This window comes from Canis lupus, chromosome 6 (genome assembly GCF_048164855.1).
Source record: "Canis lupus baileyi chromosome 6, mCanLup2.hap1, whole genome shotgun sequence".
Classification (NCBI taxonomy): domain Eukaryota; kingdom Metazoa; phylum Chordata; class Mammalia; order Carnivora; family Canidae; genus Canis; species Canis lupus.
The window spans coordinates 14,035,642-14,054,918 of record NC_132843.1 but is presented as its reverse complement, the minus strand read 5'-3'; the positions used below and the strand labels follow the sequence as shown (position 1 = coordinate 14,054,918).

General features: G+C 42.6%; 1 protein-coding gene across 1 annotated transcript in view; it reads right to left on the bottom strand.

Annotated features, from left to right (window-relative positions):
* Nucleotides 1-19,277, bottom strand: part of COLEC12 (collectin subfamily member 12) — a 180,707-nt gene that overhangs the window by 146,697 nt on the left and 14,733 nt on the right. Inside the window, exon 2 of the mRNA XM_072828975.1 lies at nt 15,467-15,517. Coding sequence (XP_072685076.1) covers nt 15,467-15,517 — 51 coding nt within the window. The remainder of the gene's footprint in view (nt 1-15,466; nt 15,518-19,277) is intronic.

The window sequence follows — 19,277 nt, the reverse complement described above, 5'->3', positions numbered from 1 at the left end:
AACAAGTTTCCAAGACCACACTGGCACACAAGTGAAATTAATAGCTGCTTAGTAAGAGCTCATTATTGGTACCTGACCATACATGGCTGCATTTAAGACATCTGGCAATAACCAGCCAAACCAAAAGATCTATTCAAATCAAAAAAGTAATAAACCACACACAAAGCAAAATAATTAGTTGCCTAATTGTCTCAATGCAATGAAAGGCAGTGGTCTGGGTCCTAAGCAACCAAATGCCTGGATTCCTCTGCTGTGCGGAGCAGGGGCTGTGCTGTGCAGCCACCTCCCTTGCTGACCTCTGAGCCTCGGTGCCAGATGCCATCAGGGACCACGGTGAGAGACAGCAGGCATCTGGGAGTCACAGATTACAGTGTCTCGCTCACTTCATTCTGATTGTCACGTGTACATTACCCGCCTTTTCACTGGTGACAGCTACAGCCCCTGCTCACTGCCCCTCTCTTCTTTCTGTTGCACACTGCAAAGTAGTACCACGTCAATCACTCTCAATACTCCTTTTGCCACACAGACTGCTCTGTTAAAACACTGTCAGAGATGGGTTAATGTTTTTAAAAGATTTATCTTTGGAGAGAGAGAGAGCAACGCACACATGCACAACTGGGAGAGGCAGAGGAAGAAGGGGCATCTCGGGCCAGCTGTGCGATGAGCAGGGAGCCCAGCATGGGGCTTGACCTCAGGACCCTCAAACCACAACCTGAGCTGAAGTCAAGAGTCAGACACTTCAGCAATTCTGTCATCCCTGCGCCCCTCAGAGATGGCTTAGTTTAACTGAATCAAGTCTAAATTCGTTTGCCTGGTTTCCAGCTCGCTAGCCTGGCTCCAGACGCGCCTCCCACGACAGCCCCAGTGCACCCCCAGCTCCGGGCGCCTTTCCTCCCAGCCCCACTTGTGCCCTGGGCTAGGCCCGCGTCTCCTCCCCCGGGGCCCCGGACTGCTGCGATGGCTCTGCTTTAGCTTCCTGATGGCCTCTGGACTCCCCCTCGCCACAGACAGCTACTAATACACTCACTTGCATTTTTGCTGTTACCTGTGAGCAAATTTGGCGGTGGTAACTTGCTCTTAACATCCTGAACCAAGGACCGAGACTCATTATTCTGAATCCTGCAAGGCACCTAGCACATATTAGGAGCCTAAGCGACACAGCGGCACCCCTGCTTGTGGCCAGTGTTTCCTGCCCCGTCCCCACCCCGGGCCATTTCCCCAGGAAGACAGGTACTTAATGCTCCTTGATTCCCTGGCTGTATCTTGGTTTTGTCTCTGCCTTGAGACTCTCTCAACAGACTGCCTAGGGACTTCCTCATCTTAATGCCCCTCTGCATAAACAATCATCCTTCTCTATTCCTCTGTCGGATCACACATTCCTCCCCCATCCCCTGCAGAATCTGTAGTGACTTCAGAATCTAGGTCCTCTATCTATCCTCCATTTCCTTGCAAGTATCTTTCAAACTATAGTATGACTATGTTGATTTTTTTCTCCTCCCATTAGACCAGGAGGACCATAAATACTGATGCCATGTCTCAGCAATCCAGTCCCAGACTCTAGCAAGGGGGTTAGGATATAATAGGTGTGGAACAGTCTAGGATTTTATTCCATGAGCTCTCATGGAGGGCCCAAGACTCATGCAAACTTCCAATTCCTAGTGAAAGTTAACTCTTTCCAGAGAATGTGGCTGAGCAGGCAAAGAGGGCCTCAGCCCCACAGCCCAGGGAAGCCAGTTCAACCTCCAGCTCTGCAGACCACTGTTACTCTGGGCACCTCCATTTAAAGGCAGCTTCTCCTCAGACGGCATTCTCTCTCAAGTCCCTTTAAAGATGGCCCCTTCTCACCTGCTTTCTGGAAAAAAAGGGGAGATAGGAAGAGACCTCAAGAAAACCGTTAATTACAGAATGTTTGTTTCACACTCTCCTCTCTGAGCTCCTGCCCCACATCTTGACACCTCCAATCCTAGGAGCCTGCCATCCAAAGATCCTTGAACTTCTCATGTCTCTGAAAGACGAATCTCATAAACAACAGCTTCAAGGACGACAGTGAGATTTTAGCAATCCGATTAAACAGTGCACCCCAAGGTGCAAGGGACTATTAGGAGCCTCCATCCTTTCTAAAACTTCCTGGTGTATTTGTACTTCACAAGAGGTCTGTCATCTTAATTAAGTTTCATAGAAGTAAACTAAATTCAGGTGAAGCAAAAGGACGTTCCCTCAGTCTTTCTGAAGAAGCAAACATCTGGTCCTACCTTAGAGATTTTTAGGTGCTTGAGGGCAGGTCTTTGCTTCGTTCAGTCTTCTTCTGACACTAGACACTCTCTGACCTCCTCCTCCCCAGAGCCAGCTCCAATTTGTCTTCATCCTTCTCAGACCTCGCCACTGCTGTCTTTTCCTTCTCCTGGATCTGAGTCTGTGCTGTAACTGTTCGATGTGGGGTCTGAGCCTCTGCCTTCTCTGAATTCAACTTTAGAAAATGTTCTTTGTCCATACAGAGGCAACTTTGGGGAGAGGCCTGCCAGATCGTGAGCTAAGGTAAGGTTTAAGACAATAGCCTGGGGGCGCCTGGGTGGCTCAGTCTGCCTTCCACTCAGGTCATGATCTCAGGGTCCTGGGGTCGGGCCCTGTGTTGGGCTCCCTGCTTAGTGGGCCTGCTTCTCCCTCTGGGCTCCCTCTGCTTATACTCTCCCTGTCAAATAAATATTTTTTTTAAAAAGACAATACCCTGAGTACCATGCACATCATAAGCACACAAAAACACCTTACTCTTCTCAAATATTTGTTGAGCTGAGGAACTGTCCTAGGTACAGTAATGAACAAAACAGACACTATCTCTGTCCTCACTGAACTTACAACATGGTTAAGAAAAAAATCTATTTAAAAAAAGTAATTACAAGGATGCAAGGGTTCACTCACTCTCTTCTGCCTGCAATCCCTGTCCTCGAGGACTAAATCAGATGACTGCATATCCCCAATGTCAAAACCTGCAGCACACGCTGCTACCTCCAGTTCTCCCCAGACCTGGGTCTTTCCCCTCCTCGTCCTTCCTTCTAGCACCCTGGAACTTCTTCAGCTATCTCCAACTGTGGGTGTACCAAAATCCACCCAAGTGCTCGGCAAAGGGAAAAAACAACAAAGACTTTCAGTTTATCAAAATCCACCTTTTCTAGGTATTTGCAATTAAAATGGAAATAAAAGTGAATATTCTTTTTTTTCTTCTTTACTTCATTCTAAATGCTGACTTATTACCAATTTTGAAAGTGAAATTAACTATTTACGGAGGCAGAGAGGGAAGGAATTAATTTAATAATATCCGGGATCCCTGGGTGGTGCAGCGGTTTGGCGCCTGCCTTTGGCCCAGGGCGCGATCCTGGAGACCCGGGATCGAGTCCCACATCGGGCTCCTGGTTCATGGAGCCTGCTTCTCCCTCTGCTTATGTCTCTGCCTCTCTCTCTCTCTCTCTCTCTCTCTCTTTCTGTGACTATCATAAATAAATAAATAAAATATTTTAAAAATAATAATAATTTAATAATATCCCACCTGGGAAAAGGACCAGCTCACAAGCTTTGAAAATATAAGTATTCCCACTTTACATAACCACAATCTCAGAGGAAGGAAAAAAGCCCCCAAAGCACAGAAGACCTGGAACTTTTTTCTTTTCTTTTTTTTTTTTGGTGGATTCTAATACTTGTTCATTAACTTGAGAAGGTAAGAAAGTCATAGCTCCCAGTAGGCCATCTTCTCAATAAAACATGGCTAAAGTGATTTTTTTCCTTTGTTGATGACTAGATTTATGTTTTCATGCAATGTGTCTTTCATTAACATGAGAAGAAAAATTTCATAATATGATCAACACAAACAGATCATTGAATTGAAAGAAACTGTAAATTTTCTTGCGATTATTAATGGAAATATTATGCTTTTTATTAAATTTGCAGACATGTGTATTTGAATAATTACCCACTGATTTTATGAAGCTAGAGGGACCAGAATCTTCCATAATTGAGTGTAGAAATCTAGAATAAGTTCAAATCCAGAATGAGTCCAAAATACATAAGCTTAGAAAATGCTTCAATAGCTCCAAAGTTACACGAAAGGAACATATAACCAAATGGAAAACCAATAATCATGAGAGCACTAATATTTTCAACAAAATGAATAAGAAGAGAGTTTTCCATCTGCCAGTTTTGCCAACTAACTTTTGTATCAAGGAACTGGGAAAATATATCTAAAGTGGAGGTACCAAAATATTTATTCTGAATTGTTGAAGTAAGTAAAAGAAAAAGTAAAAGTAGTATCATGTACTTAAAATCAACTGTAGGGCCAGAGTAAAGCTTTGGATGACATTACAGATACGAACCCATAACACTGCATAGCCTAAAATGTCTTCAAAATCATCTACTCTAACCTCTTCATTTTGCAGAAGAGCTTATTTGAGGCCCAAAGAGTTTACATCATTTTGCAAAATTCACATAGTTAGTTAATATGTAAGAAAAAAAAAAAAGACTACAATTCTGATCTCCATTCCTCCAATTCAGAACTCTTCAAGTACCCAGTCATGCACTCACACACACATGCATACACACATGGAGGGTGTGTGTGTCTGTGTGTGTGTAGACAGGATGGAGTAAGGGTGGTAGAGACTGAGAGCTCAAATGAAGTACTGAATTCAGTAATTTTCAAAAAAGTCTAATTTTCTATTTTTTTTCTCAGCAATGAGCATTTGCAGAATACCTTCTAAATGTCAGGCATTTTGCTAAGTACTTCACTTACATGAAATAATCATCCTAATGCCCCTATAACATAGGTAGTTTTGTTACCCCTCTTTCCATAAAAAACAAACAAAAGACTTAGATGGTGTAAGTTTATGAGTTTAAGATCACTTGGGCTCCCTGAAATCCTTATTCACAGTCTTCACTGTTTATAGGAGGTCCATTTTGGTCTATCAAAAGTGCAACAAATAGTGAAGGCTTCCAAATCAAATTATTGTTACACACTATCGGCATTGCATTTTAAACAAGCATATAGCTGCTGTTAATAAGCAGAGTGGATTCACATGGCAGCAGTTTAGAAACAGCTGTGATCAGTGGTGTGTATACCATATGGAGACGGAAATTACCTTCCAACCTTCTTTCACGGGTTTATATCAAACAGATTCTTACACCTCATCCTGAACCTTTTCTGTGGGGCAAAGGAAAGGGATTCTGTATATGCCCTCTTAACTTGCACAGACGGGAAGGGCGAGTATATAAGAGAGTCCCAACCTTATCCGGAAACCACTGAAGTTTTGCCAATACTGAACTTAGAACAATACTGGAGACAGAAAGAAGAGGCGGCTCACATTCCATCTGGCATGTGGTGCCCTCTATTGTGCCTTTTGAAATTCTGCTGGTGGGTGGGGAACAATTTGTAGGGTTGGCTGATATTTTTCTTTTATGCAAATGTAACAACGTTGGAAAACTCTTGTCTGCTTCTCGTTAAATTTGAAATTCCCAAAGGCAAAGCCTAAGTCTCCCTTCTTTACTGTGCATGGTGCCCAACACATAATGGATAGTTAATAAATGTCACATCATTTTCATATTGCATTGACTAAGAATGACATCTTCCCATGAATCTTGCTTGCTTTAACTTCTCAGCAAATCTCACAAAGTGCATATATTTTCTAAGAAAAGAACACTGTGTAAGGCCTATCTTTCTTGCCTGAATCTCTTTCCCAAACTCTCATTAATGTTTTATGTTTCACTTGCCTTTTCATAGGGCAAAGGGACAAACCCACCCCACCCCACCCCCATCCCAGTTTCCCAACTGTTTTACTCTTTTTCCACTCTCACAGACTTGCAGAATTTATTCACGAATCTCTGACATCCAGTTCATATCACTTCCACCACAAATGGCAGCTCTCTAGTCTACCTTTACTCTGAGTCTTTTGGGGGACCCTTTGATGAGGCTTATGAACTAGATTTTACAAGTATGCAGATTTTTTAAAGCATTTTTGGTTTTCATAAAGATTATTATACCTCTTATTTTCTGGGAAATTGAAAAAATGAATTATAAATGTTGATGATTAATAGTCAGGAAAAGGACCTTGTTTTTATTCATCTCTGTACTGCAATTCACAGCACATGGAGGGCAGTCAGTGAATATTCGTCAGAATGAGAAGTACTCCCAACTCCCCTCCATTATTTGAAAAACGATTCAACGGTAAGACTTCTAGATAAAACATGAGGTAATCACTACATCTTCATATTCTTCATCAATGGTCCCAGTAATGTACTAAATATGAGCTATCATGAGGATTTCCTCTTACAAGTACAAAATGAAATAGAGCCCAAAGGGGAAGAATATGCATCTCTCTCACTTATGCTGCTGTGAATGCCTGAGCTTAGATTGAAGACTCAATCTAAAATGTCAACAATAATTTTACTTCTGCATTTTCCTGCTTCACAGAACAAGAAGAACGTGACAGAAAGGTTATTTCAAATATCAGAGAATAGAGGCATCTTTAGGCATTTGGAATAAGAATGTAGTCTAAATTTCTGCCAGAACTTTTGCAGACTTCTAGTTCCAATCTCCTGTTTTCCTGACAACTCTCTAGTCCTTCATCTTTTCAGTGTGTGAAAGAAATTGATCTATGTATGGAAATATTTATACCAATAAAAAAAAAAACTATCCTAGCATATGAAAAGAGAAGCTTGTTTCAATCAGGGCCAAATGTCAGCTTTCAAAAACTTATAAAAAGGATAAAAATGAAAAACATCGGAAGAAGCATAAAGTGTTTATAGTTATGGCTCAGAACAGGAGACCAATTTCACAATGTTTCCTGTGGCAAGAGTTGTATTCCCTAAGAATACAATATGAGAGTTGTATTCCTGAAAGTTCAGCACCTTGTAGCTCCATTTATAACATAATTATAAATCACTTAAAAGTAAACTTGTAATTACTTTGTGAATAAACTGAATTTTTAAATGTGTTATACAAAATATGATAATTCTGTAAGTGGAACAAAGTAATAATGGATCAGATTATAACAAAATCATGTTATTTAATAATAATCATTGTCTAAATTAACATTAAATTATAAAAGTAATCATATTATATATTATAGTTACAATATGATGTTAGATATTATGAATATTAAGTTACACATGATAATAGTGGTCCTCACTATACATTTTACCCCAAAGGGGTAGCCCAAGCCAAGCAGAGCCAGTCCATTCCTTTTGCCCTTAGCTGATTTAGGAAGAGACTGTGACTCAGTGTTGGCCAATTACATGTGACAGGGTCTACTAAAGGCCTGGCATAGTTTCCTTCCAAAAAGACAAAGACTCCTTCACCCACCTGGAACTGCTACAGCCACCTTGTGACCATTCCTGTCACTTTTCACAGTACATACTTTTAATGTAGTTCCCGTTCACCTGCGAGGCACTGCTCTAAGTGTTAACTCATTCAGACTTCCTTCAGGAAGATACTCAGTTACCCCATCTTTTGATGGAACAATGAGGTGCTGAGAGGTCAACCTGTCCAAGGCTCTCTCTCCACTAAGTGGTAAAGCTGGAAATTAAACCCAGAGTCCATTCTCTCAGCCAGGAGGATGCTATGGCACCTCTCTGTGAAAGCTGCTCTTAGCCCCCAGTGTGTGTTACTTTCCTTAAACTACATTCTTTGCTGGTGGCCACCAAGTCTTTAATTATTTTATAAAAGACCTGCAAGAAAATCAACTCCTTTGTTACTCCCTGAACAAAGTATGGCACTGGTGCAGAGGAGTCAGGGCCGGGAGGTTTTGATGCGGGGAGGACAGAGGAAGGGAAGGATCAGAGAGCATGAGGCCTATCAAGCCTCATAAAGGGAGGGCTGAGGCAACATGAACACAGGGATGATGGTGCCAGGGGGAGGGAGGAAGTGGGGGAGGTGAAAGGAAGGGGGGAGGGCTTAGAGTTGTCAACCATTTAATGGCAGCAACAGTTCAGGGCAGACCTGCCATATACCTGCCCCCCCCCCTTATATTATTCATGATTTCATAATTCATATGCCCAGCAAGGAAGGTTTTCTTGCTATTCTCATTTCACAGATCAACAAAGTGATGCTTGGAAAATTTGAATGATTTGCTGGCGAGAGGCAAAGTCAGCATGTGAATCTGTCAGAATCTAAAGCCCGCCAGCATCCTGAGGAGTAAGGGCACCAGCAAGGAACACGAGGGAAGAGAGGAGCCCCTCTAGTTCACAACTTTGCTGAGGACCATGTCTTCCCTCAAAACTCATGACTCTCAGACATTGTTCCTTTTCCCAAGGGGCCTCCAAAGGAACAACTTGAGTCTTTCAAGGAAAGTTTCAGAGTTCATCTGTTTTCAGTTACTTGAAGTTGCTACCAAAAGGAATCACTCTTTCCCACCCTACCCCGACCAACCAAGCACTGGAAGCAACCTAATGCCTTCATGCTGTCTGAGCAGAAAAATGGCTGAGTAGATTTTTTCCCCCTTAATTTTTTCTAAAAATAAAAACAAACCACATTCAGCTTCAACCCAATTGTAGGAAAAACAAATTATTCTCCCTCCCCACACTCTTACCAGGATTCATAAGTGAATACAAACCAGGGAAGGGTGGGGAGGAATTCTACTTTAAATGGTTGAAAAATACAAGGTTTGAATCTTCAATCTATACACACTATGAATCAGGAAACATAAGTCCGCATATAAACAGCTGCTGGCTGAATCCACATACACCTATGATCATTTGTTTTCCCACCAAAATCTTGAGATGCACCAAGAATGGGTGTCTCTGTGTGCTTCTCAGCTGTGAATGGAGTGGAAAGGTCATTGGGGACTGGCATCAGGTTGGATTCCAATGTTGGCCATGCCACTCAGCTTTGTGGGTTTCTATCCTCCTCACTTGCAGACTGCAGGTAATTCCCTTCAAGGCACTCCTGAGAGACTTAAATGAACTAATGAGTGGAAAACTGCCCAGCACATTGTAGTTACCCGAAAAACAATTCTCAATGGCTTCTTTTATAAGAAAATAGTTTTAAAAAAATCATAATCACATGAGAACACCATGTGGAACAATTTTTTATTTCCACTGACGAGCAAGAAAGACTAGGCAGGGAGGCCCTGGCCTACCAAGTGAGTTCTCGATGGGAGCAGAAGTGAAAACCTGGACACACACTGTTGGCAAGACAGGTTGTGAACATTAATGGTAAAAATGAGGAAATCTGCTTAGATTATTTAAAAGAAAAGTGACAGCCACCAAACTCCTTTCCTCAGGTCTCAGGAACATCATGTATCTGACTGGAAGCAGAGGGTAGGGGGGCCGTGGAAGCTAGTCTACAAACCCCCTTCAAGGTGATTCTGACTGAGAATCTCTTCTGTGTCTACTTCTCCACAAGCCATATGACACCAAATTCTTATAAAATCAGAAATATCAACTTCACTAGGATTTACAAAGCCACATAAAACCCTGTCAGTAAGTGATGCAAATGGCTTGAACATTTCCAAGAATCCCATAGGGATCCTCAGACTCTTGTTTCCTGCCCTAACTAGTTTCTCTGAACAGGGTCAGTCCTTTGCCTGATCTAATACCATTTCTGTTCAAGGATGCCTGGAAAAGGTGCTACTGAAAGGCCAGTCCCATGCTGAATTTACTCAATCCTTCCCTACAGGAAATGACGGAAATTCCTGGCATTCTTATCAGGGAAAGGGGTGAGCTCTGTTGGTGTCAGTCTTGAAAGGCCCTGGTGGGAGGGATATGGGGATCCCTTCTTTGCTGTTGGAGGTGGATGACTTCAAAGCAAGGCCTTCTCCAAACCCTAACATGAAGCCAGGCTTCTAGAAGAGTCCTGCGAGAGGAGAAACAGGCTGTCTGGTCCCTGTGCCCAAACAATGAGAAGTGGGGGCATCCAAAGTGACTATTCTGCGGCATTCCCCAAAGACAGTTTGGTATTCTCTTGGCAAACTCTTTCAATCCTCTGCACTGAAATCAGAAACTCACCATGTACCTCAGACATAACTCTTCTTTCTGGCTGTTTGAGCATATATGCATCATGCTTTTTCAGAAGTCTATGTGGCCTTTCACACTTTTAGACATTTAGTTCCTCTAAAACTCTTGACAAGAAGTGGCTCAGTGATTTAACTGGAGTCACTGAGGTTTTATGTCTAATGTCTGTAGGGGATGGGTTCAGAGGATGGTGAAGGTAAGGAGTAAGGTAGGGGCTGTTCTGGAGCAGGGCTGGACTCTATATCAATTTCTCAGGCTGCTTGCATGTATCCAGCACTGTTCAGATACTCCTGCTCATGTGAAATTATCATTCAAGGTGAACAAAACTATGAAAGGGTACGTACACTTTGGTGAACATACTTAGGAAAAAGGCATCTAATACCCCTTTTGGGACTGTAACCCTTACATAATTTTTCAGTGATCTTCTCAGAATTTTCCCACTTAGTTTTTACAAAAGACTTGAATTTTTCCCCACAGAGAATGTTTCCTTTAACTCTTCATTATTGTTTCACAATTTGCAATTTTCAGATCTTTGTCTCTCATAGCTATTAATAACTCCCATAGTTGAGTCCCAAGGAAGCAATTTTGTCACAGTTTTGTCAAATACAAATAACAAATGCTTCCAGCTGCTCCCAGTTGGTCACTTGCAACCCTTAAGTCTACCCATGGTTTTCTCTTGCTCCTCCATCATTCCAGCTTTGGACATCCTATTATTATACCAGATCAGATTCCAAAGAGAACTCAAGACAACCCAGTGCAACCAAGGAAACAAAGTTGGTGTAGGTGCCCTTCTGCCCCAGCACAGAAAGAAGGCAAAGCAGGCTCTTGAGGGAGGGCTCAAGACATCTGGCATGGTGTTCACCATGAGATGCCCACACCATCTACCTGGGTGCTGGGGCACAGAGCTGCTGTCCCCAGGTCTTCTAGCCTTTCATAGTTTTTTGCACTAAAACAAGAGGTAGGATAGAACAAGAATTCATGAGGCTGCTGGAAATTAGAAGGTTCTAGGGGCCTACTAACTCCTAGGCTCTATGTTCAAGCAGCAGGACCAGAAGGTCCAAGAAAGATCCCAATATTAGAATAATGGTCAACACTTATGGGATGCTCACAGTGTGCAAGGCACTGTGCTAACCCAGCATCACATTTAATTCCACAACAACTTCGTGGAACTAGCCTATTAAGACCCAAACTTTAAAAAAAAAAAAAAAAAAAAAAAGACCCAAACTTTACAAGTGAGGAAGTAGGCTTTGCAAAATTCACCTGAGGTCACACAGTTGGTGAGTTTGGGAACTCAGATATAAATCCATACACCTGGTTCCCATGCCCATACACATAACCACTGCCCCCACCTCCAAGAAAGACAAAAAAGCAGCCATCAAACAGGAAAGATAACACCTGGCCTGCTGTCCTCATAGAGTTGTTGTGAAGGAAAAATATGTTTGTAAATCCTTTGGGAAGATAAATATGACACACAAATGTGAGCTGGATTTGCTATGATCTAGAACTACACAAGTTCTGGAACTCACCCCTCTTCCCACACTTCTCCCCTTCTCCTATGGAATTCTGATGCACTTATCCCTTGGAACTGAAATGACATTCTTCATTCCCTCTACTCTATATCATTTTCATGAAGAAAAATTTAAGAAAACATAACTTGAATACATTTATGTTAATCATATGACTAATCGGAAAGTTTCAGAAGACATTCTTGGCTCCATTTACCACAAATTCCAAAATGCATAAATTTATATTTATCCCTTATAATAGGAATTAATTCGCCTTCCTTTTCTGCTCACTATAATAATAAAGGATGCTAGAGCCATATGTGATATTTTCAAAGAAAACAATTACTGAGAAATATGTAGAAAAATATCACTGTAGTGTATATGGTATTCTATGTACAGAAAGTAAAAATCAATATACAGGTGCCTCCTGTTCCAGGGAATGAATGTTGCCAAACTGTAACTATGGTTACATCCCAAATTAATTAGCTCTGCATACTAAGACCAAGAAATGCTAGCCCTGAGAGCCTGATTAAAGCTTGAATATACTTACTTCATTAACCTTTCAAAGTTTCCCCTCATGGAAGCTTCTGTCAGAGAAGCAAATAAATGGCAAACCCATCAGGTTTAAGTCTGTCTCTCCCCTAGACACCTGCACAGAATTTTGGGAAAGGGGCTAACTTCATGTAGCATATGCTTCTGAATAAGTACCTACAAATATCTTTGGAAACAAACCACCAGGTTTGTTTTTGCTAGAACAGTGAGTGACCCCTTTGCCTTGTGAATAATGAACCTCTGGTCCATCTGTAGTCTAAATTCAGTTATGCAAATAATAAACAAGATATACCTAAAATTAGACAAAAACTAAACCCTTTATGTTACCCAGTCTACTTCTGCAAAAATAAAAGCCGACAATATTACCACGTTGAGAAGTAAATCACACCCTGACATCTCTTCAGGAATGAGGTTTCAGACTGTCACACTTTGATATTTGGCAGGGGCCATACCAAAATGTCTGAAGAGTGATAACAGCCTCTAATCTCGGGAGCAGGATAATAGCACCTTTGCTTGTAGGGTGTTGCACTTTCAAACCACTTGTCTACCTGGTATCTCTCTTAGTATCAACCACAGGCCTGTAAGGTAGACTTATCCCCCTTGGCGGGTGTCACTCTGCTTACTAGGCAAATGCAGCATCTGAGGCCCATGGAGCTTAAGTGACTGTTTTCAACTCAATAGAGTAAGTAGGGGCAAGTCCTACCAGGCTGGATGCCTCTCACTCACACCACCATACACTGACTTTGTCTTCCTTTAATGGTTAAGGTTTAACCATACCTGAAGGAATGGGTTCTTGGGTTCTGCTGCATTCAGTGACTAGCTTTGGCTACTCCTTAGGAACTGAAAACTCATTTACCTTCAATAATATTAGATCCAGAGTCCTAGGGCCTGCAAAAATGAATTTTTTTGGGGGGGGGGGCAGCCCACTTTAGGGTGTTAGAACTGCACTCTAGAGTTCTAGACTCTTCTAGGATTCAGAAGTTGAGAAATCACCTCAACCTCATTGTGGGCACCTTCCTCAAGATTAGGTTTGCCTAAGGGGTAAAGGACCCAGCATCCAACCACAGCTCCACCTAACTTGGTTGAACAAGGCCTTTATTTGTGCCTCGCCTTACCTAACTATAAAATTAAAGGCTTATTTAAATCACCTCAAAGGCTCTTGAATCTCCAAAATTCTACTCTACTCCTATGCTAGACATCCATCACTTTGCCTAAAAGCCGAATCCAAGAATTCTCAACACTGGGACACCTCTTTTTTCATAGTCTTTTCCAAGATGTTCCATGTTAATTTCATCCCCACTGTCTACTCACCACTTGCTCTCACTCTCACCCTGCCCCTCTGCAGTATTAGTAAGCTGTTATCATGTGTCCTCTAAGTCATTGGTTTGTGATTTCCATACACAATTTAGCCATCACAAATTAAATCTTTCAGCAACTTATTATTTTTGTGTATTTTTCACCAAATCCCCACCCATCTAGCTAGTTACATGGTCATGAAATTTTAAATAAAATTTTTCTCAAGGTCACTCTTTTTAAAGAAATCTTTCCTCATGGTTCTTCTTATTTCTACTAATGTCCAAGTAAATATTTGAGGGGTGCCTGAGTGGCTCAGTAGGTTAAGCATCTGCCTTCTGCTCAGGTCATGATCCTGGGGTCCTAGGATCCAGCCCCAAGTAGAGCTCCCTGCTCAGTGTGAAGACTGCTTCTCCCTTTGCCCTCATCCAACTCATTCTCTCTCTCTCAAATAAATAGAATCTTTTAAAAAACAAATGTTTGAAATCCGCTGATTTCCAAAATAGACAGGTATGTCAACATTGATTTTTGCCTTATTTTTACAAGTTTGATCTTCCTCTTATTTCTACCTTTTCATTTTTGTTTTCCTTTCCTTTATAATTCCTGGGTTCACTCTTACTACCACCTTCAGTGAGCCCACCACAGCAAAGCAGAACAACACAGGGCACCAATTCCAAAACACGTAATGTGCAGATAAAGAACAGTAGTGTGGAGGGGGAGAGAAGGTACTGAGAAGGTAGCCAGCATATGAATGGAGGAGCTATCGGCTTGGTGCCACTGCATTCCCCTTGTAAAGCCCTATTTTTTCACAGAAAGAAATGTAGAAGTGTATACCCAGAAGGAAAAATGTTAAAGCAATGAGGGAACCAGAGCAGCTGGGGACTGTTAACTTTAATCAAAGTCCAGCCAGGAGTTGTGTTATTTTTTTTTTTTTTTAAGTAACAGGAAGTAGATTCATTCACTTTTATTCCCTCTCTCTCTCTCTCTCTCTCACACACACACACACACACACACACACACACACACACGCATTCACTCATTCTTTCTTCTCTATCCTTCATTTCCACTTGCCAAGACACAGAAACAAGCTGGACAGAAAACCCCAGTTCCCTTGAACTATCTTTGGAACTTTGCAGTGTTCACTGTCAGTTCAAAACCGAACTGCAGGGCATGAGAAGCATGATCAAAGAGCGACAAGCCTAGGAGACAGAAGACTGTGTTTTAGTTCCCTTATGGCTGCTGCAACAGATTTCCACAAATGTGGTGGCTTAAAACAACACAAATCTGTTCTCTCACAGTTTGAGGGGCCAGAAGTCTGAAATCAACTCCAGTTGGCTGAAATCAAGATGTTGGCAGGGCTGTGCTCACTCTGGAGGCTCTGACCAGAAAATCCACTTCCTTGCCTTTTTCAGCTTCTAGTGACCACCTGTATTCCTTGGCTTGCGGCCCCTTCCTCCATCTTCAGAGCACATCATTCCAGTCGGCTTCAACCAGCACACCACCTTCTCCTCTCAGTTGTCAAATAACCCTCTCCCTGCCTCCCATGAGAACACGCTGACAGGGCTTAGAGTCCACCCAGATAACCCAGGATACTCTCCTCATCTCAAGATCTTCAATTTAATCACATATGCAAAGCACCTTTTGCCATATAAGGTAACATTCAAGTTCCAGTGATTAGGACACGAATCTCTCTGTGGGCCACTATCTAGCCTACCACAGGGCACCTGTGTCTAGCTGGGTTCCTGGAGAAAGTCTTCCTCTCATTTATCCATTAAGTTATGAACAAGAGGCTTGAGATAAAAGGGCAAAGATGTTTTCCAAATATCAAAATAGAGAAGTCTTGTGTATTTTTGCTCCTGTCTTGTCACAGATTTGCCTTGCCTATTAAACCATTCTGTTTGCATCCAGTGAACCCAATGAGCATCCCACTACTTCTTGTGCCCGGGCACAGCTCCTGTTCCATTACCCTTAGTGTTTTAAGAAATCATCACCTGTTACACAGAAACTCAATTTCCAACCATAACTGGGCCTCAGAACCACACTATCTGTGTGTGCTGAAGGTCCAGTAATGGCCTGTTATCACATCTCAATCAAGCAGAGAGAAGGAAAAGAGCTTTTCTAGAACTCACCAAACCTCTTGTAACCGAAGGACTGCACCTCCTCCTCCTCTGCAAAGTCGTCTGTGGGAGAAGAAAAGACACAGTGTTAACCCTGTGAGGCCCAGAAGCTCAGGGTCAGTGAGGGATTCGACAGCTGTGATCTCCACCTGCTCTACCCTCCCCTTTGCCCACACTGGTCCTTCTGCTCCTGGAACATGTCATGCTTCCTGAGAAAGACCATAGTCCCTGCACTGGCTGTTCCCTCTGGCTGGAATGCTCTTCCTCCCGTTCTTGAGGAGACTCCTGCTAATTCAGGTCTCAGTTGCAGATGCCTTTCTGGACCACAACCTGGCCATTCCCTGTTACCCCATCGTATTTTAATATTACTCTCCAATACCATCCTTGTGTGTGTGTGTGTGATGTGTGGTCATGCATTGTCTGAGCACACACTTTTTCTGTTTTGTTTCCTGAGAGAATCCCCTGTGCCTGGAATGGTGCCTGCCACAAAGCAGGGGTGAAATAAATCCTGTTGAATGATAACTGGATAACCAGCTGTCCACAGGGTTATATTACCTTCACATACCTGAGCCTAAATCCCTCTCTCTCAGGTCCCAGGTTTGGGCTCATGTATTCCACTAAATGTGGCATCTCAGGAGCCCAGCATGGCTTCTGCAGTTGACAACCATAATCCTTCCCCACTCCCTTTCCATTGGATAACTGGGACCCACAGATGGTTTCCCAGTAAATACATTTTCGAAAAACAGCCTTGTGGGAATTCCTAAATGTAGGCCCTCCTAGACACAAAAGAAATAGGTCAGCAAAGCCTTCTACCAAGAGGTCTAAATCCACCAACCCCCTCCCCGCAAGATAAATGCGATGTGATTCTTTACCACATTGATAAAGAACCTATTTTACAGTCTGCCAGGTGTGGGGCTGGTGATTTCTTGTGCAACTTCTGATCACAAGTAAAAGTGTCGAAACTAGGCCTTTCCAGGGAGCCCTAATCAGTTAACCTCGAGCTGGTCACCATTACCGCATCAGCACTCAGCTCTCTCCCCATGTGCAGTTCAGTACAAAAGCACTTGTTTGGCACTCACTCTGGACCAGAGATTGCCAGGCAGTGGGCTTCAGAAATGAGTGAGACATGGTCCCTTCGTTCAAAGAGTTGACAGGCTTTCAAAGAAGGAAGGGAGGCAAGGAGAGGAAAATAAAGCCTCCGTGATCATCTTTTTCAGACCCCAAATGGGATGCAGGACCTGGATATATCTGAACCATGGAAAAACTCAACAGGCATGATATCTATAACAAAGGTAGACCTTGGAGGACTAGATCCTTACGAAGTGCTAGGAGTACACTAGTGAGTGAGCAATTACTTCCAGCAGAGAATGGGGAAGTGTGATAGCTCTGTATTTCTCCATTGTTTCCTCATTCGAAAAACAGGGCAGGATCTTGCTGGGAATGTAGGAGGCCAGGCCTTCACAATTAGAGCAGTCTCTTATGTCAAAGATTAAGGCTTTGGTCCTTTCTACATGGAACAACATGCTTACGACCCAGACAACAGTACCTTTCTCAGTCCCTCGGTGACTGGTTCGTTCCACAAACACATATTAAGCTCCTCTGTGCCAGCTTTCCTAAGTAATCCTATCACATTAGGGGCTGAGAAGCTTGGTCTAGTCTCAGTTAATGAGAAACCCTTATCTGCTGTTCAGCTTAGAAATCCATGCACTTACTTATTATCCATTCATTCAATAAATACACATTTAAAGGCTAGTGGAGTGGATGCAACATGGACAGGGGTAATGGTGCCACCCAGACACCAGCTTCCCTGCCAGCTCCAGCCTCTCCACCACCACCCACATCTGCAGAAGGAACTATTCACACACACACACACACACACACACACACACGCCGTGAACCAAGGAGGCATCACCAAGGATCCCACAGTGGAAATAAGAGTGGTTTGTGTTAAGCTGATGGCAAACAGCTTACAATTTCCCCCTTAGACATTTCTGTTCTCCCCCCCAAAAGCTCCTTTTCAGCAGGCCTACCATTAGTTTGTTTGTTTGTTTTCTTTTTCCTTTCTGATCTTTTTCCCATGCAGCATTTAGTCTAACTGACTCCTGTCTCCTTCCTGAAATTTCCCTGGGAACTTCAAATGTCTCATATTTTTGTTATTAAAGCAATTCAGCTCTGTCTCTAAATTAACATACTCAAACCCATCAGAGAACAAAGGCCTTCCAGGTGACCCTAGTAAGACTTGAGGATCTCCTGCTTCTTGTCTTAAGCCTCATCCCAAAAGGATCAGGATTCTTACAGCGGCTGCTGAAAGAATATGAACTTTTGTCTCCTCCAACTCTACAACTAGAAAATCATGAGCCCTGAGGGGTATAAGTAACATCTCCCTCGGATGATCAGGGAAGGTGTCAACAGAGAAGTATCTTAAATGAATCTTAATGTTTTTCCTCTGGAGGACAAAAGAGAATTTGGGAAACATGGCATACTATAGCCCTTTCTTGGCAATTTAAAATGGTTTCTGAACTCTCAGAGATCTGAGAAGGACTCATAGAAAGAGGAAAAAAAACGGGTGCTTGGGTGGCTCAGTGGTTGAGCATCTGCCTTTGGCTCAGGGCATGATCCCCGGATCCTGGGATCGAGTCCCACATCAGGTTCTCCGCAGGGAGCCTGCTTCTCCCTCTGCCTATGTCACTGCCTCTGTGTGTGTGTCTCATGAATAAATAAATAATATCTTAAAAAAAGAAAGAGAAATAAAAACTTGCTTAACTTTGTTTTACTCCATGTTTTCACCAGTTGACCTTATAATTCTCTTCTCCTATCCTTGAAAGCAGGGGGAAGTTGGCCAGGTAACACTTGCCTACCATTCACTTGTGCAGCTGGCCCCCAGACCCCACTGCCACGTTCTCCCAGCTGCGCAGCCAACAAACAGACCATTCAAGCTGGTAATGGAGCCAGAGGAAGAGAAAGAGGCCAGGGCCGATGGTTCTGTGGGGACAACCCATATTAGGCTACACGAGCCCCAGGACCGAAGAGGAGAGGTGCTCCTAATTTAGAACATTTTAGAGGGCAAAAGACTACAGTTTGGCCCACCATGGCAGACAGATGGGTTTGAGGACAAATAAGCCTGACATGATATGTGGTGTTGTATTCTGTTCTCAAAACCTTTCCCTCACGCCCTCACAGACCCAAGCTAAGTGCATCCCAGACCATCTTCATAGAACTGAGGGCCTGTAGACTCGATAATCTCAACAATATTCTCCCTAGAGGATATCCAGTCACCCTAGCAACTTGCCACTTTTCAAAACCTGTCTCTCATACCATCTAAGCCACACAGCTGCTACATACACCCCTACACAAGCAAGAATGTGGCTCAGATGTAAGGCCTCTAAGTTCTTACCTACAGAGGTCCTAACTTGATTCCTGCTTATGGCAGCAGTTTGCCAGCAGGGGAGACACAACTTTAACATACAAAATAATAAAACAAGTTTAAAATAATTTGAGATTTATATCTATAGGCATATACGTTCTAGGCTTCCACAGCTGTACTTCAGCATTTTTGTTTCAATATCTATGGGCTATATTGTCTTTTGCTTGCCTGGTTTTTTTTAAATAATAAATTAATTTTTATTGGTGTTCAATGCTTGCCTGTTTTGAAATGTGATTTCTATTTATTTATTTATTCTTACCTTCCTTGGTATCTGGCACAGAACCACCCTGGCCAGAGGTTTCATGATTGAGAACGCTGAAGAGATTTCTGTTGCTGATTGATTCTTTGAGCCTCGCTATTTCAGAGTACCATGAGTTCAAGGGAAGATGCTCCAATCAA